Source organism: Brienomyrus brachyistius, chromosome 20 (genome assembly GCF_023856365.1).
Source record: "Brienomyrus brachyistius isolate T26 chromosome 20, BBRACH_0.4, whole genome shotgun sequence".
In the NCBI taxonomy this organism is placed as follows: domain Eukaryota; kingdom Metazoa; phylum Chordata; class Actinopteri; order Osteoglossiformes; family Mormyridae; genus Brienomyrus; species Brienomyrus brachyistius.
In genome coordinates this window covers 4,373,861-4,392,514 of record NC_064552.1, presented here as the reverse complement: position 1 = coordinate 4,392,514, position 18,654 = coordinate 4,373,861, and the positions used below count along the sequence as shown (strand labels likewise).

At 43.8% G+C, this 18,654-nt stretch overlaps 1 protein-coding gene and 1 long non-coding RNA gene across 2 annotated transcripts; both read left to right on the top strand.

Annotated features, from left to right (window-relative positions):
• The first annotated feature begins 2,480 nt into the window (after positions 1 to 2,480).
• LOC125715955 (uncharacterized) lies at positions 2,481 to 3,977 on the top strand. The gene is made up of 3 exons (XR_007384229.1): positions 2,481 to 2,916; positions 3,555 to 3,835; positions 3,944 to 3,977. It is a non-coding gene; the product is annotated as an uncharacterized LOC125715955 (long non-coding RNA).
• A 5,921-nt stretch (positions 3,978 to 9,898) lies between these two features.
• Positions 9,899 to 16,846, top strand: vstm4b (V-set and transmembrane domain containing 4b). Its single transcript, XM_048988214.1, is given in 11 exon segments — positions 9,899 to 10,044; positions 11,071 to 11,129; positions 11,132 to 11,503; positions 11,506 to 11,527; positions 13,334 to 13,362; positions 13,364 to 13,388; positions 14,620 to 14,727; positions 15,231 to 15,264; positions 15,553 to 15,674; positions 15,830 to 15,882; positions 16,285 to 16,846. Coding segments are annotated over 11 exon segments (1,002 nt in total). The 5' UTR covers positions 9,899 to 9,992; the 3' UTR covers positions 16,411 to 16,846.
• Positions 16,847 to 18,654: the final 1,808 nt, after the last annotated feature.

Genomic DNA, 18,654 nt, shown 5'->3' with positions numbered 1-18,654 from the left:
GTGGGTGTTGTGGGGATGTGTGTATGGTCTATGTGCATGGCTGAGAGGTATGTTTGCGGGGTGTCTGTGTGGATGGTGGGGGCCTGCGTCCAGGGCTTGCTCCTCCGTCCTGGGTGCGGTTGGTCTCCTGGGCATGGTTGCTGGCCCTTTTCCTTGGGGTGGTGGCCTGGGGGGGGCTCGGGCCTCTCCGGGGTGGGTGGGGCTCTCTACCAGGGGCTGGTCGCACCCAGTACATTCCATGTTGAAAACACACGCATACAACACACGCATACAACACACGCATACAACACACGCACACAACACACGCACACAACACACGCATACAGCACACGCACACTAGCCTGCATCTTGCCTATACAATTGAGCACACATGTACTTATACTTGCACGCACCCATCCAAGCACACACTAAGATTTTATATGCTTGTATAATTGTGTTACTGTCTGCATGCTTTAATTTTGTTTATTCCTTTAATCTATCCACTCCTTTTTTCTTTTTCCTGTCTTTTTTTTCTCCTTTTCCTTCTTTTTCCTTCTTTTCCCCCTCCTAATATGTCCCTCCTCTCACCCACTGCAATGTTTTTACATGTGTTAAAAATGAAATAAAAAAAAAAAATTAAGATAAAAAGAAATCGATCAACATGAGGGGCCTATACAGAGTTTATAGCGCCCCTCGTGGTAAAGCAAACATGTTTGGCACAGCAGGGCATTCTGACCATGATTCTGCTTGCTAAAGCTGCCGGACAGGACGAGGGGGGAAGCAGAGTCTTGAAATGTTATCATTTGTACGACTAAGTTTAATATGCGCCATATTGCGTACAAACGAATTTCTCAGTATTTTCTTCTGACCTTACGAGAAGCCACTGAATGTTATTTTGGTCTTGCGAAATAATGACATTACATTGACTACGGAGACCTGTGCTCCACCCGAAAATGAAATTTGCAAGCCGAATCATTTGCGGAACTGACCGAGGACAACAAAAGTTGTGGCAAAGCCTGATGTTACATAAGGACACAGTATCTTCCAGCCCATTACACCCCGTCACATTACCCCCATCACAGTGCTAAGCCAGGTATTAAGCGATCGCGGTGACTAGGCATTAACCTCAGATCATTTAATACGTCATTACCCAACGCCCGAAAACAAACAACTGAAGCTGTAGTTTTTTTACTAGACACTGAATTTTCATCATATGTGTGTTGAGTTTCGCTATCTTTAGTCAAGTTGTGGAAACCGGGTCTTTTAGTCTTTGAAAGACGCAATAAACTTAATTTCCTATGTATAATAAAGTTGCACCCACGAGTATTCTAGAACAAGCGCACTGAACCCGGTTCTTTTCATGCATATCTTCTCAAGCGTGTCCTGCTGTTGACAACAGTGTGTCAATGGCAAATCATGTGCTAATGTTTACCCCCCACTACTTATCTCCACTGCCACCCCCCGCAGACCCCACTCTAGTGCTATTTCTGGCCGATCGCGTCGGCAGCGGCGCTCCTTGCAGCTGCAGCCCGAGGAGTTTTCGCCGCGCTCTCGACACCCCCAAAACACGTCTATGGGGCAGCCTGAAATAATCCCGCCAGCTATTAATTTACCGCCGAGGCTTTACAAGGTCAAAACAATGCAGGCTTGAGTATCTGGAGAAGGCGACAACTGTGAGTCCGACAAGCGCTCCTCGGATCACGCCCAGGACCAAACATCGCCAAACTCCCCTTTCATGCATAATAATGCATGGCTTTCGCTGGCAGCGATAAAATGAAACAGATGAAACGCCAATGTTTTCTGCTGGCGATTTCTGGTTGACACCGGTTTTATAACTTTGCTAAATCGCCGCTTTAAGTGCTAATATTTATATCACATTGCGTGCCAGGCATGTGTGCGTGACCGCCGTGACATCCTCACGAACCATCTAGGGTAAAGTAGGGACACCTTCCTCTGCTCCTCATGTAAACCTAAATAGGCTGCGCGTTCTGCGAGCTTTAATGTTGAATGGGGTCTTACTGTGCCCTTTAAAATCAGCATGAGCCATATGTCCTGTAAGTGTGTTAGGTCTATTAACTACATTTACGTTTAAAAAGCAATTGCACATATAGCCAACAATAAATAAATCACTCTAATTTTTGTTTAGATCTATTCATTTGGACGTGGCGTTTTCCTTATTTACGCGACTGTATTTTACGGGACAAATTCCTACACTTGAATACAACACATGAACCGAAAAAGTATGGGTTACGGCTTAATGTGCTGAACAATGACACTTCTTGCCAGATGGAGCCGCTAGAGATCTTGGACCCCACGAAAGCAAGCCGTACTGGCCCCCCAACTCAGACCAATCCAATTAGGCTCCAGATTTTAGGGCCCCTGTCAGCAAGGGACCCTTGGAATCGTCCTTACCCCTCCCCCCTTCTTATTGACGACCCTGTACAACAAACAATGTGGACTTCCGTTTTTTGTGGAATGCAACGCGAATATTATAAGTAAGAACAGAACCGGTAGCCAGACGGTCGGTGCTTCATATGTCGGCTGGCGGTTTGCTGTTTAAAAGTGAAAACATTAAGTTAAAATTAGTGGGTTCTTTAAAAAAATCAACAGAATAGATGAAAGGCTATTTAAACTGTTTAAAGTATAAATTACTCTGTAAATGATTATGATGTCACAAATGGGGGCACAGAGTCCTATTAAACAAAACATGAGAACTGTTACGCTTTATGTTGGTTGATCGCTGTCTTCCGATCTTATCTTCGCCCCAGTTTCTTTGCGGCACAGCCACAGGAAGTCTCCTGAGCTGAAGAGCAGAAAGAGATTTCATTATCTTCCTTCAAGAGAATGCGCATGATGGTGGAGAAGCTGGCGTAACTGTTTAAATGATGTTTAGTCATTCGGGATTTTGTTCCACTTGGATCAGCATTTGCCTCATTGGTAAGTACTGAAAGAAATGTCGTGTTCATACATGTCTATCGCACTGGGGAATGAAGCGTGATGGGAAATATACAAGGAGCAACGTGCAATGTTTATTTCGGACTTAACTGTGAGTATTCTGCACACGTACGTTTTACATCTGGAATATATTTAAAATTATACGGCCATCCTGGAGTAGATTAACTAAATCGTTCTCGATCGATTTAGACGGCAAACGATATGCGGTTCCTTTATATGAATATGCTGCACTTACGGGAATTCATGTATGGTGTTCTTTCCTCAAAATTCTCAATATGTTAGAAAATGCAATTCCAGGGAAAATACCTGGGGTAAAAATGGCTCTTGAGGGTTACATTTCTTCAGGTGTTTATGCAGCATTATACGTTTTCTGCTTTCGTTAGATCTTTCTCCTTTTTTGCCTGATCTCAAACTTTGCAACTTGTAAATTCTAAAATCAACATTATTTACACTGTAACACTTAGGCTACACCTTACAGGTCAGTACATCTTCCGCACCATTACGTGTACAGGTCGGGTGAAACAATTTTCGAATGTACTATTTTCATATAAAGGGCGTATTGCATTTCTTTGAAAGCTATGTGACGGACGCGTTTACTAATAATCGTTCATAATTTGCAGATTTATTGTTATCGAAGGCGCATGGAAATGAACCTAACAAATCTGATGAACCAGGTACGTTGCTTTTGTATTATGGTCGTTGACAAATTTGATCAAATGCACTCGCGGTTTCATGTGCGTCTTTTCTGTTTTACCACGTGATGTACATTATTTTCCCCCCTAATACTCAGATGTTAAGTATGCGGTCATCGGAACTGGGATTGGACTGTTCTTTTCTTTATGCTTTGTTGCCTTGAAGCTGTACATGCTTAGAAAACACATGCTAGACAATGAACTGTCAGGTAAGACGTGTCTATATGGTCCATTCTTTGTGTTTTTCTTGTGTACTTGCAAAGAAAAATGCTTTGGTTTTTGCAATGCAATCATCAAATTATCTTCTTCTTGTCCAGAGGCAGAATCAGATAAAAGACCAGCATATATGAGGCAAGTTTCCTAATTTTCAATGCCGTAATTGTGCCTTGAGTATCCGTTAGAGTGCACATGCATCTTTATTAAGTAAATGATGAACTAAGTTTGCTATTGTGAAAACTTGCATGACGTTACACTTACTGGTGAAAATCATTTTCAAATTTTTTTTGTAGCTGGATATTTCAAAAACATTCATGCCGTAGGGGGTTACGACAGTTTGCATTTTGACATTTCATATTCAGTTCTCTGGCCTAAAATGATTATTATTATTATTATTATCATTATTTAGATGCGGAAGCTATGCACGGGATCCAAATAAACATTCAAATGTCGTAAGTGAATGTAAACTGTGACGTGAAGTTCCAGAGAAGCTACTTTGTTCATCGAATTCGCCAGCAAACACAGAAGAAGGTCTGCGGACACAAGAGAAATATGAGAACTAAAGCTGAAAGGCTCATTATCTGACTGTAATGTCTGGTTAGGCTGATCAGATAATCCATGTCGGGGGGAGGGGGGAGCTACTTCAGGTTTTACAAACTACCTTAAAACTGAAAGCCTCCACTGCTTGGCTAATTACTTCCATTCTTCTTGTGCGGTTTCGTGTGTTTCCTTGATTGAAAGACTCATCCAGCTGTTTCACATTAACATTAGTGACACGCGCATGATTATGGGACACTGACCAATCAGCACACAGCAGGAACTCAGAGACTGACCAATCAGCACACAGCAGGAACTCAGTGCTAAAGTGAAATCCAGGTCCCTTTAATTGACATGGTGGGTTACAAACCCCGTCCTGGCTCACAGTCTCCTCCCTGACATGGATTATTTGGTCACTCAATGCATGGCTTATCATCCTCAAGATTCACGATCGTCAGACTGTTTATTATCAATAGCAGAAGTTGTTGATAATTCATCCACCTTATTGTGTTTGTCATTATCTGCTTATGAATTATTGAGTCATTAGTATTTGTATGTTTTAAAAAATATGACTGAATAAAGTTTTGGGATACATTTTATGGAGGTGAGTTATAAATCTTTTTTTTTTTTTTAAATCATTTGAATATTTTTTTTTTCCAAATAATTTCTATTTCTTTAATATCTCTTGAATTGTTAACTGAAGCTAGTTTGCTGGTATTGCATGAATCACCGAATCATAGACATAAATACTCGGGGAAATACAGTTGTGTGTGTGTGTATATATATATATATATATATATATATATATATATATATATATGATCAATTCAATTCCACACAGTTGTGCCAACCTGGTGAACAATATGGTCAGCTATGTGAAGTACACTGGGCAAAAGACAGATATACACTCACCAGCCACTTTATTAGGCACAACTGTCCAACTGCTCGTTCACTCAATTTACTGATCAGCCAATCACATGGTGGCAACTCAATGCATTCAGTTCAAACTGAGCTTCAGAATGGGGAAGAAAGGTGATTTAGTTGACTTTGAACGTGGCATGGTTGTTGGTGCCAGATGGGCTGGTCTGAGTATTGCAGAAACTGCTGATCTTCTGGGATTGTCACGCACAACCATCTCTAGGGTTGACAGAGAATGGTCTGAAAAAGAGAAAACATCCAGTGAGCGGCAGTTCTGTGGGCGAAAATGTCTTGTTGATGCCAGAGGTCAGAGGAGAATGGCCAGAGTGGTTCGAGCTGATAGAAAGGTAACAGTAAGTCAAATAACCACTCGTTACAACCAAGGTATGCAGAAGAGCATCTCCGAACGCACAACACGTCGAACCTTGAGGCAGATGGGCTACAGCAGCAGAAGACCACACCGGGTGCCACTCTTGTCAGCAAAGAACAGGAAACTGAGGCTACAATTTGCACAGGCTCACCGAAACTGGACAATAGAAGATTGGAAACATGCCTGGTCTGATGAGTCTCGATTTCTGCTGCAACATTCGGATGGTAGGGTCAGAATTTGGAGTCAACAACATGAAAGCATGGATCCATCCTGCCTTGTGTCAACGGTTCAGGCTGGTGGTGGTGGTGTAATGGTGTGGGGGACATTTTCTTGGCACACTTTGGGCCCCTTAGTACTAATTGATCATCATTGCAATGCCACAGCCTACCTGAGTATTGTTGCTGACCATGTCCATCCCTTTATGACCACAGTGTACCATCTTCTGATAGCTACTTCCAGCAGGATAATGCACCATGTCATAAAGCTCGAATCATCTCAGACTGGTTTCTTGAACATGACAATGAGTTCACTGTACTCAAATGGGCCTCCACAGTCACCAGATCTCAATCCAATAAAGCACCTTTGGGATGTGTGGAACGGGAGATTCACATCATGGATGTGCAGCCGACAAATCTGCAGCAACTGCATGATGCTATCATGTCAATATGGACCAATATCTCTGAGGAATGTTTCCAGTACCTTGTTGAATCTATGCCACGAAGGATTAAGGCAGTTCTGAAGGCAAAAGGGGGTCCAACCCGGTTACTAAGCAAGGTGTACCTAATAAGTGGCCGGTGAGTGTATAAACTGAACGAAAGGACGTTCCATTAAGAAAAACATTTGCAGATGATATTCGTGATAGTGCTCTCGTTTCCCCCCACACTTCAAAGATATGCTGAGACTAATTGGAATTACTAAATCGCCCATAGGAGTGCATATGTGCGTGAATGGTGTGTGAGTGCGCCCTGCGATGGGCTGCCCCCCCCTCCTGGGTTGTTCCCTGCCCCGTGTCCATAGCTTCCGGGATAGGCTCCGGACCCAGAAGGATAAGCGGTTTGGAAAATGGGTGGATGGATGGATATTCGTGATAGTATTGTGCTACTCATTTTCTTCCTGGACAAGTAAACCATGCGTGAAGGGTCCTTGTGGAGGACTGATACCAAGGGGTAAGAAACCACATGGGAAATTAGGTCAAAGCCTAAGAATGTAACTTAATACGTTCATGTGAAGACAATCTGTAGGTCAAATCAAAAAAATCCCACCGCAGACTTGCAAGATGCTGTTATCAGTAGGCCTATTTTCAATCTCATATAGCAACGAGATCTAGGGCGATTTAGTTGTTTTTTTTCTTTTGCTTGAGCACGGAACATGCAGAGTACCTATATGCCATATGCACTGGTAGGTTAAAAAAAACTTCATATGTGTATAGCGTAACTTTGTCACGCGATTTCAATTTCTCCCACTGTTCCACTGACGATTTAAACGACCTCTCTTCATTTTAATGACATGATTACGTTTTCTAAGGAAATAAAATATTTAGCTTCTGACCACACACAGCCAAAAAACGTTTAAAACGCAGAAGTAAACCGAAACCGACATTTTTAAAAATCAAGATTTAACTGGACTAAATTCCCCTAATGCGAAACAGATGTGCAGGAGATCATTTGTTGGTAAACATTAAAACCATTAAACTATTTAAAATGGGAGAATTGCACAATGACAGAGCTAATTGATATGGTGCAAGACAGTGGGTGGTTCAGTGGTTAAGAAACAGGGGCTTTGGGTCGCGGGTTTAGAATATAACCCTGCCGTAGAATGAAAGTCTGTCTCCGGGAGCGCGCACCGCTGAAAACAGCGAAAGGAAGGATGTTTTTGGTAACGAGTGCAAACGACCGTTTCTGTTTATGTAAACTTGTAAACTTTATGTAACATATCATACGACGTTGTATTTTGTTAACACCACGGACGACGATTAGGGCCACCATGAAAATATTATTTGAATTCTAACTTTAATCTCAGAATTCTGAGTTTTTTTCCCACAGAATTCGGACTTTAATATGAGAATTCTGACTTTTTTCACAGAATTCGGACTTTAGAAAAAAAGGAATTCTGAGATTAAAGTCAGAATTCTGAGAAAAATGTCAGAATTCAAATAATATTTTCATGGTGGCCCTAATCCTCTTCCGTAAAATACAGATATACAATATACAAAGTAATAAAATAAGCCGCGGTTATGAATACAGTTTGTTACCGACTACTTAGGCAATGTCTCCATATTGTATTTAAAAACGTGCTTGATTCTGGGGTCAGTGCAAATGTAATGAGGAAGGGGGTGTGAGGATATATTTCTCCTGCTCACATATAAATTATGCAAAGCACGTGATGATGGGGCTGCAGAAATTAAAAATTAAAGGGGATGTCTTTTTCAGCATCCCATTGCCAGAAAAAGCATCCCCAGTTTAATCTTAAAGTGATTAGTAGTTATCATTGGTGACAAACCAACAATGAGATGAGTCCTCTACATTTTACCCGCGTGACATAATAGCGGGCAGCTAAAAACAGCGCCCGGCAAGCAGTGCTTGGGGGGGGGGGGGGGTTTACGGGTAGGCTACCTCAGTGTTACTTTGCAGGTCAGGGATTTGAAGCAGTAATTCTTAGATTATAAGAATTTCCTGTTAGGCCACTACTGCCGCGGGCGGTATCGTATACTGTAGCTACACCTGCGAAACTTGCACAGGTTTAGGTACGACGCTCTCAAATACAAACTACAAAAAAGCATTTGATGAAGGGAGCTACAGAAATGCAAAATCAAAGGGAATACCTTTTTCCGAACCCTGCTGCCAGAATCTTCGCTTAAGGTCCTGGAATGAAACCGTTTTAGGAAGTAAGTGCAGTTTATGGCGAGCCCAGTATACTTTCTTTCAGGAACCTTCGTGGAGAAATATTAAGTATTTGTCATTTGGCCTTCGGGAACCGGATCATAGGCTTCAGAAACGCTATATCTTAATAGCACCGATGTGTGGCGCTCGAGTTCAGGGTTATTTGTTACACAGAATATTTTGCAGGTTATTGGGAGCCGGAACATTTTCTTCAAGGATTAAACATCGAGTGAAAACTTCGATAGTCGGATGTCCTCGCATGTTAAGAATAATTGTCTAAAACTGGTTTTACTTTCATTTACGCCAATTTGTTCCGAAGAAAGCGACAAACTGCCTAATGCAAATAAATTCCCAATTATGTCCACATGGTGGCAGTGTCGCACTCGTTGTTCAGAATCCCCCAGTCTTTGCGACTCCAATTCCTTGTGTTTAAAGAAGAAACTCGGCATTATATGTTTACCAAACTGCTGTTTTTCTTTCAATAAGTCGGTTTATCTCGATAATTTCTAATGAAAATTACTCATCAATTCATGGTCAATCATAATATCAACTGTAAGCGCAAGAATATGATGTTGATTCCTATGGATGAGATTTGATTTTACAGGCAGTATGATTTGCGTTTGTCAGGATATAGTAAAATGAGGGATTTTCCTACGATCTTTGGCTGCAGCAATCATCGTTTCTCTACGTTTTCTGAAGTACATGTGGTTCGCATTTAAGATGATGCAGTCACGATGCGGTCGCTTGTGTGTTGTCCGTGTGCATTGTACTCGATCAGCACAAGACGAAGTATGCAATAACCAAGTCACAACACATCTACGACCAGTAGGCCCGTTATACAGTTTATATGATTGGCATTGTATGGAAATGCACTTTATACTATAATCTGCCAATTGTAGTGTTCACTTTCAGGGTGACCGATAATGAACACTGCTAAGGGCCGGCAAAGTTTATTTTGGGACCCCGAAGTGCAGGCCGAGTTTTAATCCCAGTCTAGCCTAAAATGCAGCACTCAGTTGGTTCTTAAAGACGGTTGCAACTGCACTCCTGACGAAGAAACAGGCCAGTATGAAACAGGGTGAGAGAAATCGCTTGCATGGCCAGACAGCCCCCTCTGTCTAACGGGCACCCCAGTGCGAAGAACAGGGCAGCAGAAGGGATGGGCTGGATTAGCTTTGAGGGGGGGGGGGGGTGTAAGAGGGACAAGCGGTAGCTTCTCGTATAGATGCCAGCCGAGCGCCACCCAGTGCAGGAAATGAAATTGCCCACATTTTCGCAACGCAGAGAAAGGGGTGTTTAAGGCTGGAGGAGAGGGTGTTTCTGAACCGTGAGTAGGATGTCCCGTTTCATATTTCACAGAAACAGTGGAAAAGAAAAAAAAAGGAGAACTCTGGGACGTCTTTCTTCACTGTTAACTGGATTTTATGGAGTCTGTTTGTCTGAAAAATGAAAATCTCGTCAGTGGTAGCAATTCTCCTGATTAAAAGTTTTGCTGGAGGTAAGCGGGAACTTAAAAAAAAAACAACAAATTCTTAAAAACTTCCGATATCTGTCATTCTCAGCCAGACTCCTGTGGCTGGAAAGAACGACAAAAAATGACTAGTGCACTAACTCAGTCTGAATTTAACTATCGATATTTGTCGGATTGTGCAATTTAAGACGTTGTTAGCAGTGTACTAGAAATGTACTATGTACTAGGAAAAAAAGGTTATTACACAGCTATTATTACAATAGTCAGTGCTTGTGAATTGAGGAAATATCTACACAACGTATAAATAAAATATGGATTTTGTTGTGTTATCATATATATTAAGTGGTATTATTCTCTTTCCTAGAGTGAAGCCATAAAGATATAACGCAACTTTGTACTTACACTATTATATGTTAATTAATTTTCGAAACATCACATTTTAAGCCCTAAAAGCAGATTGGCAGCGGCTGTAGTTTTTATAAATGCTTTTTAAAACCTTAGAGTTTGTTAAAAGTCAAAGAGTGAAACGAATTGATAGTCATATACGTAATACCGCATACATTTTGCACTGCATTTTATTTTGCACTCAGTCATCAAGAAACTGCCTCCGTTCTACGGTTATAGCGTGGAAAATACATTTTTCAAACACGTTTTAAAGGGCTTGAAGAAAAATACGCGACGCTAACGAGACGGATAAAATGCTCGAGCAGCATTTTTGTTGTCATTTTCTGAGACTGGATAACGGAACACCTTCCCTCTCCGTGCTAAACTGTAACCTCTAATCGTACCCAACCGAAACGTTGTTTCCCAGATACAAACGACCTGAAGGTCCACCTTAAGCTATCGGTAGTGCAGCGTGACATGCTGTTGGTGTATCTCAACCTTTGAAAACAGCGAGGGTGAGATGTCTCTTTGGTGGAGGAGATGGTAGCCTTTGACTTTTTTGAAGCTGGTCCAACGGCAGCACCTATTTTACACTGACAGTTGAAATACACTGTGAATCTGCAGAATTTATGCTAATTTTGACTGCACACTTTCTCTGCCTTTGTCTAGTTGGTTGTGCAGGACTGGATAAATCCCGACAAACACTTTGCTCTTCACACCCGGAGGTTGGTGTGAGGCTCTCAATGTCACCGTCACCCCAGGGCCAGTGGCCAGGGTCCTGGAGGGCGACAATGTCACCCTATCCTGCCAGGTGGCTCAGCGAAGGAGACCTGATATCGTCCTGGTGGTGCGCTGGCTGTTTGCCGCACTTCCAGCTGATGAGGAGCAGCTCATCGTGAAGCTGAACATGCGGAGGGCCAAGTACTACGGTAACTACACCAAGCGCTTTGCCCGGCCTAAGCTGCGCCTCTTGGAGGAGAGGCGGGGAACAAGCCTAGGCCTACTCATCCTCAACGTCTCCAAGGAGGACCGAGGCCACTATGTCTGCAGGGTCCAGGAGATCCGGCTGCACCAGAACCGCTGGAGGGGCAGCGTCCAATGGGCACGGCTTCTGCAGAACTGAAAGGTAACTCTGATGACGGACAACAGATGAACGTCATTGATGTTCGACCTGGGGAGAAGGCAGAGGATTCTACAAATGGCTGTTGATGTTAGCTTGGATGGGTGATGGGTGGAGAAGCCAACCTCAAATTCTGAAAAATCACAAAGTGCACTTCTGCAACGGCCTGCCACACCGTGTTCCTGCTGGCTCTTAACGTGTGTTTATCAGGCTGAACCCTGCCCAGATCATTTCGAGCACCTCCTGCATGTCAAAGGCTGATTCAGAGCATCGGGATGTGAGGATCGCCTTGGTGTGCAGAGGAATTTGTACAAAGGGGAAGCACAAATCGCTGAAGGAGGTTCGGTACGGCATCGGAATGACCCGGGGCCACGTCTGCCACCAGCGACACAGATTGTTATGAAATCCAAGCCCCTGTTTCCTGGAGGGTCATTTTTTTCTCTCCCCATGGTGTCACTCTCGTGTTTGAGTAACACAGGCGTTCCTGCCAAGGCAATCGGGCAGGAATGCAGGAATGCAGACACGCGAAGCCCCGGGAGGCCGAGATGCGACGTCACGCATGTGTCGGTTTTGGCGTCGCCCTCTGCTTGGACTTTGGGCTTGGAAGTCAGGCCAGACTTGGTGAGGTGCATGTGCTGCGAGGCCTCGAGACAATAGCGTCTGATAGACAAGTCCTCAAGTACGTGGGGCTCATCCACCTGGGAACGGGACCTGGAGAAACCGTCAGACACATTTGTCGGATGTGTGATAGTGGGATAGCTAATCCTTACTGGACTGGGGATGAATTCGGCAGATGGTTAAGCATTTATCGTTACAGTAACACTCCACAAACATTTCTGTGCTAAAAAGGACATGAAATTTGAGGAATAAGCGGAATCACTGTGGATCTTCTCTGACCGGTTACCCAAAGCAGACTGAGGTGAACCTGTGAGTTTTTCCCAGATGCGGTGACTCTCCGGGCAGAATGCCAAGCAATTGGAAGAGACACAATCACAAACACATCTATGCAAGTTGTGCCTCCCCCCCACCCCCCAGGTGGCATAGACCTATAACCAAGCTAACAGCAACAGCCATTTACTCTCTGTTCTGTCCTCACGTTTAAAAAGAGAAAGTTCAGTGGGAAAGCACGTCTGCTGCGCATGAAAGAATGAGCGAAATTAATGTGGATGGAAAGAAAGAAGGAGCGAGACGGAAAGAAAGAAAAGGTTTGGCAGAAAATGTGCTAAAATTATCTCGCTGGTTTCACTGCAGTGCTATTCATTTTTTCCAGCCTACGCACTCGGGCAAATATATATCAAACCTTGAATAAGCAGTGACTAAAATAATATTTGCTTAAATTTGTCTATCAGAGTCAATGGGCCGGTGCTGTGTGGGTGGAATTAGTGCTAAAAAAAGAAAATAATAATAATGAAACAACAATAGGTTCCTTAAATGTGTTATTCTGGGTGAAAAGCGAAACCGCAAAGCCGGAAGAGCGATCCGTGCCCTACATTGGCGTACAGGAGTATCCCCCAACCTACAGGGATCACAGGATGGGGGTGGGGGGGTCTCCATTGTGGGAGGGGGGGCTCTGAGGGGTGCCTCCCTGCAGAGCTTACGGCCTTCGGCGGTTTCGGGTATTTCGGGACGGGCCTGTGGGTGTGAGCAGGGAAGAGGCCTGTCTTTAAGCCTGACCTCAGGTCTCTCATCCTAGAAACAGCACCCTACAATATAGTGCCTTTCTAACTCCTTCAGAGTGGCCTTACGGCCCTCTCAGTTACAGCTGCTAACCCCCCCCCCCCCCCCCCCGTTTCTCCCCCCACCTCCCCCCAGTGAGCGTCCTGGCCACCACCCAGAATCGGGGAGGCCATATGGCAGCTGTTTGAAGGTGGGTCATGATTCGCTGCTGAAGGTAAAACCGGGAATAACTGTGGGCCAATGGGAATGGGAAGATGTACTGTTGTTGTCAGGTGATGCCAGCCAGGGGCACAATCCTGGACCCCCCCCCCCCCCCATTTGAGTTGCCATTTTCAATCGGAAATACGGGTTCTCACTGGTAGACAGAATTTGCCAAGCCTGGCGGTGGGGGGAGGTTTCCCCCACCGTAAAATCGGCCCACACCTCAGCGCATAAATGATTATTTTTCATATTTAGGGGCCCCTATGAAGTGCCGGGGCCCCTGAACCTGCTAGAGTACCCATGCACCTCCGACGCCCCAGAGACCAGCCAGTGGTTGGATGGAGAAGGACACGGCTTTCGATTGGCTGATTTCCTAAGTCACATGACTTCGATAGCTCCGCCCCCTGCTTGTGGATGAGCAGCCTGCCCAACCCCAGCAGTCATGGCTCTTTCGACAGGGATGGGGGTGGAGGGGTGTGACTGGGTGGATCCCGAGCGTGACACATGGTGGAGCGTGAGCAGGCCTGCACCGCTGACTGGCCTGGGAGGGGGCGGCCAAGAGGCAATGCTAGCATTAGCGTTGGCACGTAGCGCAAGATGAAACACCCACCCGGCGTCACTTGGTACTTAGTGGTTATCCTCAATTTTTTCACGTTTATTTGTTTTTATGTTTTTATATATATATATCCCTGCTGGGCTCTTTTTTAGCTTTTGATTTACCAGATTTTTAACCCATTGTTCACCCAGCCACAAAGCAAAACATTTACCGATTTGAGCTGTGAGGACCTTATTGCGACGAGCAGATGCCGCCCGACAGCCCTCCAAAATTTCGGCCCAATAGCTGCCTCTGAAGTGCCCGCCACATGCCCGCCACAGCGCCACTCTCCCCTCCCCTCCTCTGCACGTCCTTCGAGGCTGACGGCACATGCCTTTGTCCTGACTGGCCTCGGCACTAACAGGCTGGTGAGATGCTCATGGTTGACAGGCAGCTCAGGGCCCCAGAAAAAACTCATATCTTTTCTAGAGATTTCCAGTTTGTTTTGGGGGGGGGGGTGGTGGTAAATAAAGTGTAATCAGGGCAACGCCTTGCGAAAAAGCCACAAATGTTTCAGAGAGATGTAAGGGACGCGACATTCATGAACAGATGTGCTGGGGGGGGAGGGGCTTGTAATGGTGAGTGGGTTTATGACCAGCCGGTGTGCGCTCAACCTGCCTTACAGACGTGTACCTGTGTGTGGTGCTCATCTGCTCCGTCGGACTCGTCTGCATGTGCCTGTTTACTGTGGTCATCACCTGCCAGTACCTGCAAAGGAGGCGGAGCTCCAGAGGTGAGCTCATTAATAATTTATAACGCCACACGTGGCCCCTCCCCTTTTGTGCATTTCAAATTATGGGTCATTAACTCACGGTTCCCTATATGGGGAGACTTGTGCAGTTCACTATATAGACTTATTCAGTGAATCGAGATAATTTTTCTTTTTAAAATATAAAAGAAATATACTTACCTTCGTGTAGAATCCTGCTTGTATTACAAGGGGTCAGTTGACAAAATGCATGACATTCACGTTGCATTATGGTATGCGGGGAGCATGCTAATGTGCATCATCTGTACTCTAGGATTTGCACTGCACTTTGGATATTGTGAAGTGCATTATATAGCAAGTGAGATTTGCCAGTGAGAACAGTGAGCACTATAAAATGGTGGGTGCGCTGCACACTGCACTATAGGAATAATAGTGATGTTGAATACAGCCTGTATGTTCAGGTAAGTGTACAGTGAGGTGACGTGTAATTGTGGACATTCTAAGAAGCTTCTCTTGTTCCCTTACAGCAAGTTATTATCTGGTGAAGTGTCCCCAGAACAGGTAGGGCTCCTCCCACTGCGCTTGGTACTACTTTTGTTAGTATTTTTCTTCACAGAGAGGAACGGAATCTCACAGTAGTTTAATCACAGTGGTGATCATTTGGTTCCGTTCCATATATTCTATGTAGTGTCCTTCCAAACACAGCCGACCCAAAATGCTTTGATGTTCGAAAGGCGAGGATCGATGACTCGATAGTTATTTTCCGTCATAAAAATGGTTCTCCTTGTGAATTTTGCTAAATGTATTATTTTCCTGTGCGTCTTGCCCCTGCGCCATACCCACTTCCAGCTCTGGGGAGACGGTCACCAGTGTCATCAGCCTGTCCCCTCCCATGCCCAAGAAGGAGAAGAAGCACTTGGAGAAGAAGGGTGTAGGAGCCGCGGAGATTCCACCGGCCATACCAGCCAAAGGTGCAGAGGAGCGTCTTTCTCATAGGGAATCGGATATGTATCTGTGAGAGGGTCTGCCACTATCAAACAGAAAACATTCTCAGGTCTCGAGATCAGGTAACGTAATGTTCCACTGCCTGTTCCACTGTCCCTAATTTCCCAGCTTCTCCTTACAGACAAAACACGGGGGTCCAAACTTTTGAAGCCCCAGCCAAGAAAAGTGGCTCTGGTAAGTTCCACAGTACCATGTGACTGACCTGAGCGCCACTGACCAATCAGCAGTCGGAATGTGATTTTGATTCATGCTAATGGCGCTGCACACAGAAGCTGCAAAACAATCTTTAGTACGTCTTACTGTATTTTACATTAGGAGGACGGCACGGTTAACAGTGGGATTAGGGAAAATTGTATTGGACAAAAGTATTTTAAGTCTAAGGCAGAGGCCATACAAAATAAACACCACACTTTGTTCCCTTATCCAAAATACTTCACAATATTTAAACGGAGATGGTTATATATCCAAATTCTTGACTGAAAGAGTTCAGGTAATGGAGACACCATTTTTTGGGTCATGACTTGAGTGCCTTAACTACAGCACCCTCTGCTGGCTTGTTTTTGTTATGTCACCCAGCCCAAGATTGTGGAGGAGAGCCTGATGTATGCTGAGCTGGAGCTGGTGAAGTCCCTGCCTGAGAGCGAATTGGCCTGTCCGGGTACAGTCTACGCTCAGATAGTGTTTGACGAGAGACCAATGTAGAGCTGCCCTCTACGTGTTTGCAAATCACTATTTATAAATGTATATTTGTCTCATTCTATGTGTTATTTTCATGCTTCTAGCTGACTTTTCGGACGAATGTGAATGTGAATTCAGTGACTACATCCTTATGACATTTTGTACAAAGGCAATTTTTTACACCGTACTTAAATGTATTTTTTCTCCATTTGTAATCAAGCCAGAATTTGGTTTGCATTTAAATGTTTGCATGTATGCATTGCAGGTCACTGCGGATGATCATATTTTTACTGTTTTAATTAATAATTGAATACTGTTTTGATTAATTGATGAATTTGTCCTGTGATGGCTGGGATCGACTCCAGTCTCACTGGCAGGAGAAATGGATGGATGGATCTGGTTGATACTGGTGTCACTGTGCATTAATCCTAACTAAATTAATCCAATGAGGATAATGAAACAGGCTCTGCTTTGATTTTGGTCACATTCTAATGCTAAAGTCTCAGACAAAAATAAATAAATGGGAGAAAAAAAGGCATTAAACAGAAAACGTGTTACGCAAGTACCAAGACTCCATCACTGTATCCTCTGAGTATGAACTAGCCACAAACATATGATTAGATGTCTTTATGTCTGTAAATATTATGTGCTGCCAGTATTTTCCATTTCTCACATGGAATCCTAGAGGAGACCAACAGCGCCACAATTTTTGTGGTATATATAAATCTTTTGTAAACTGAGAACTGTCAAGACAAGCAAGGATCGCTTTTCTACAAACAATAATATCATGAGAAACATAAACGAAAACACGTTTAAGACGTTAAAGATGAGTTCGGAAGAAAACAAAATACCAATAAAAGTTTTCTAGAGTAATCCATGCCAATTTTCAATAAACAATCATACTTAACTGCTAAAACAGCACTCTAAAATGTACGGGGCACAGAAAGGGGGTTTTTTGGTGACGCTGAGTCTGGGGCACATACCAGAGACAGAGAACGTATCATTGTCAGAGCCAGACCCAGACCGAGCAGCACCGCCAGCACGGAAGACCGCGGTGCGTCCGCATATCACAGGCCGTCGAAGGTGCGCGCAGATACCGCTGCGACAGAGTGAGAGAGCGACATGCTGAAACTGCGGTGCGTTTGTGACGAACTGTAGAAAAAAAGCCGTTTTGCAGTAAACAGGAAATTCTGCCTATTCTGATGTTCTGTGGTCTGTACTTTAAGTGGCTGACATGCTTAATCCGGGCAACACGTGCTGCATGCTGGGATCTGAGGGGACGGTTTCCATTGAATTATGTCACATGATGCAGCCTAAGAAAGAGCGGCTTGACCATGAATCTATTAAAATCGAAATAAATACATATTTTAAATCTAAAAATCAAACCTGTATGATTTCTGGAAAACAATCCATGCATTAAAAAATCAGTACTTGTTAATAATAAGACCATAATTAAAATTTCTGAGAGCTGGGAATTTGACCCCAATCTTTGAAATATGCCTCCTTCAACCACAGTCACTATTTTTCCATCCTGACAAGGCATTTTCAGGCCATTATGCAGATAAAAAGCTGATGATGCTAAAATCCGTCTCTGTCTTTTCAGCACTTAATGATTTCCGGTGTCTCCTTTTGGAGAAATAAAACACGCTACTCACCGATGGTTTTTCCTAATGCTGTGACCGGAATGAGATATTCGGGCGCTGGTCTTGATGTTTCTCTGTGTATGTGATCATAACACCGACTTTAGGCTAGTAACTGGTCTTAATCATTTACAAAACAAAAGAGAAAGTAATTATTTTAGATTAATCAGGATTTCAGCTACTAATTTATTCTTTATAAGAATAATGGGTCAATAGAGCGACAATTAGAAAACATCCCTCTTTTTTAACACAATTTGAATTTCCTAGTTTGTTCGACTCACGGCTCAGTTAAGTGTATTCAGTCAGAAAAGCAGCCAGCAGTAGGTGGAGTATGACATCTTTAATAAAACAAAAATGTTTGAGTGATACCGATTTACAGATCTGTCGCTGGTTTTTAAAAGAAGGAACTTTGAAAATGGAAATAATTCCAGCAGAGACCACAATTTTGTTGATATAGGCTATATGGCCGCTAACATTGTAAACAATGCAAATCAAAAGTGGAGGCACACAACAGCGTGGGCAGGCCTGTGGTTAGAAGAGGTAGAAATAAATTTCGTTGGGGGAGGGATGGGGAGACCCCATTTCTATGCCTCTGGGAACACATCTTCATTCACAATAGTGCCCTCCG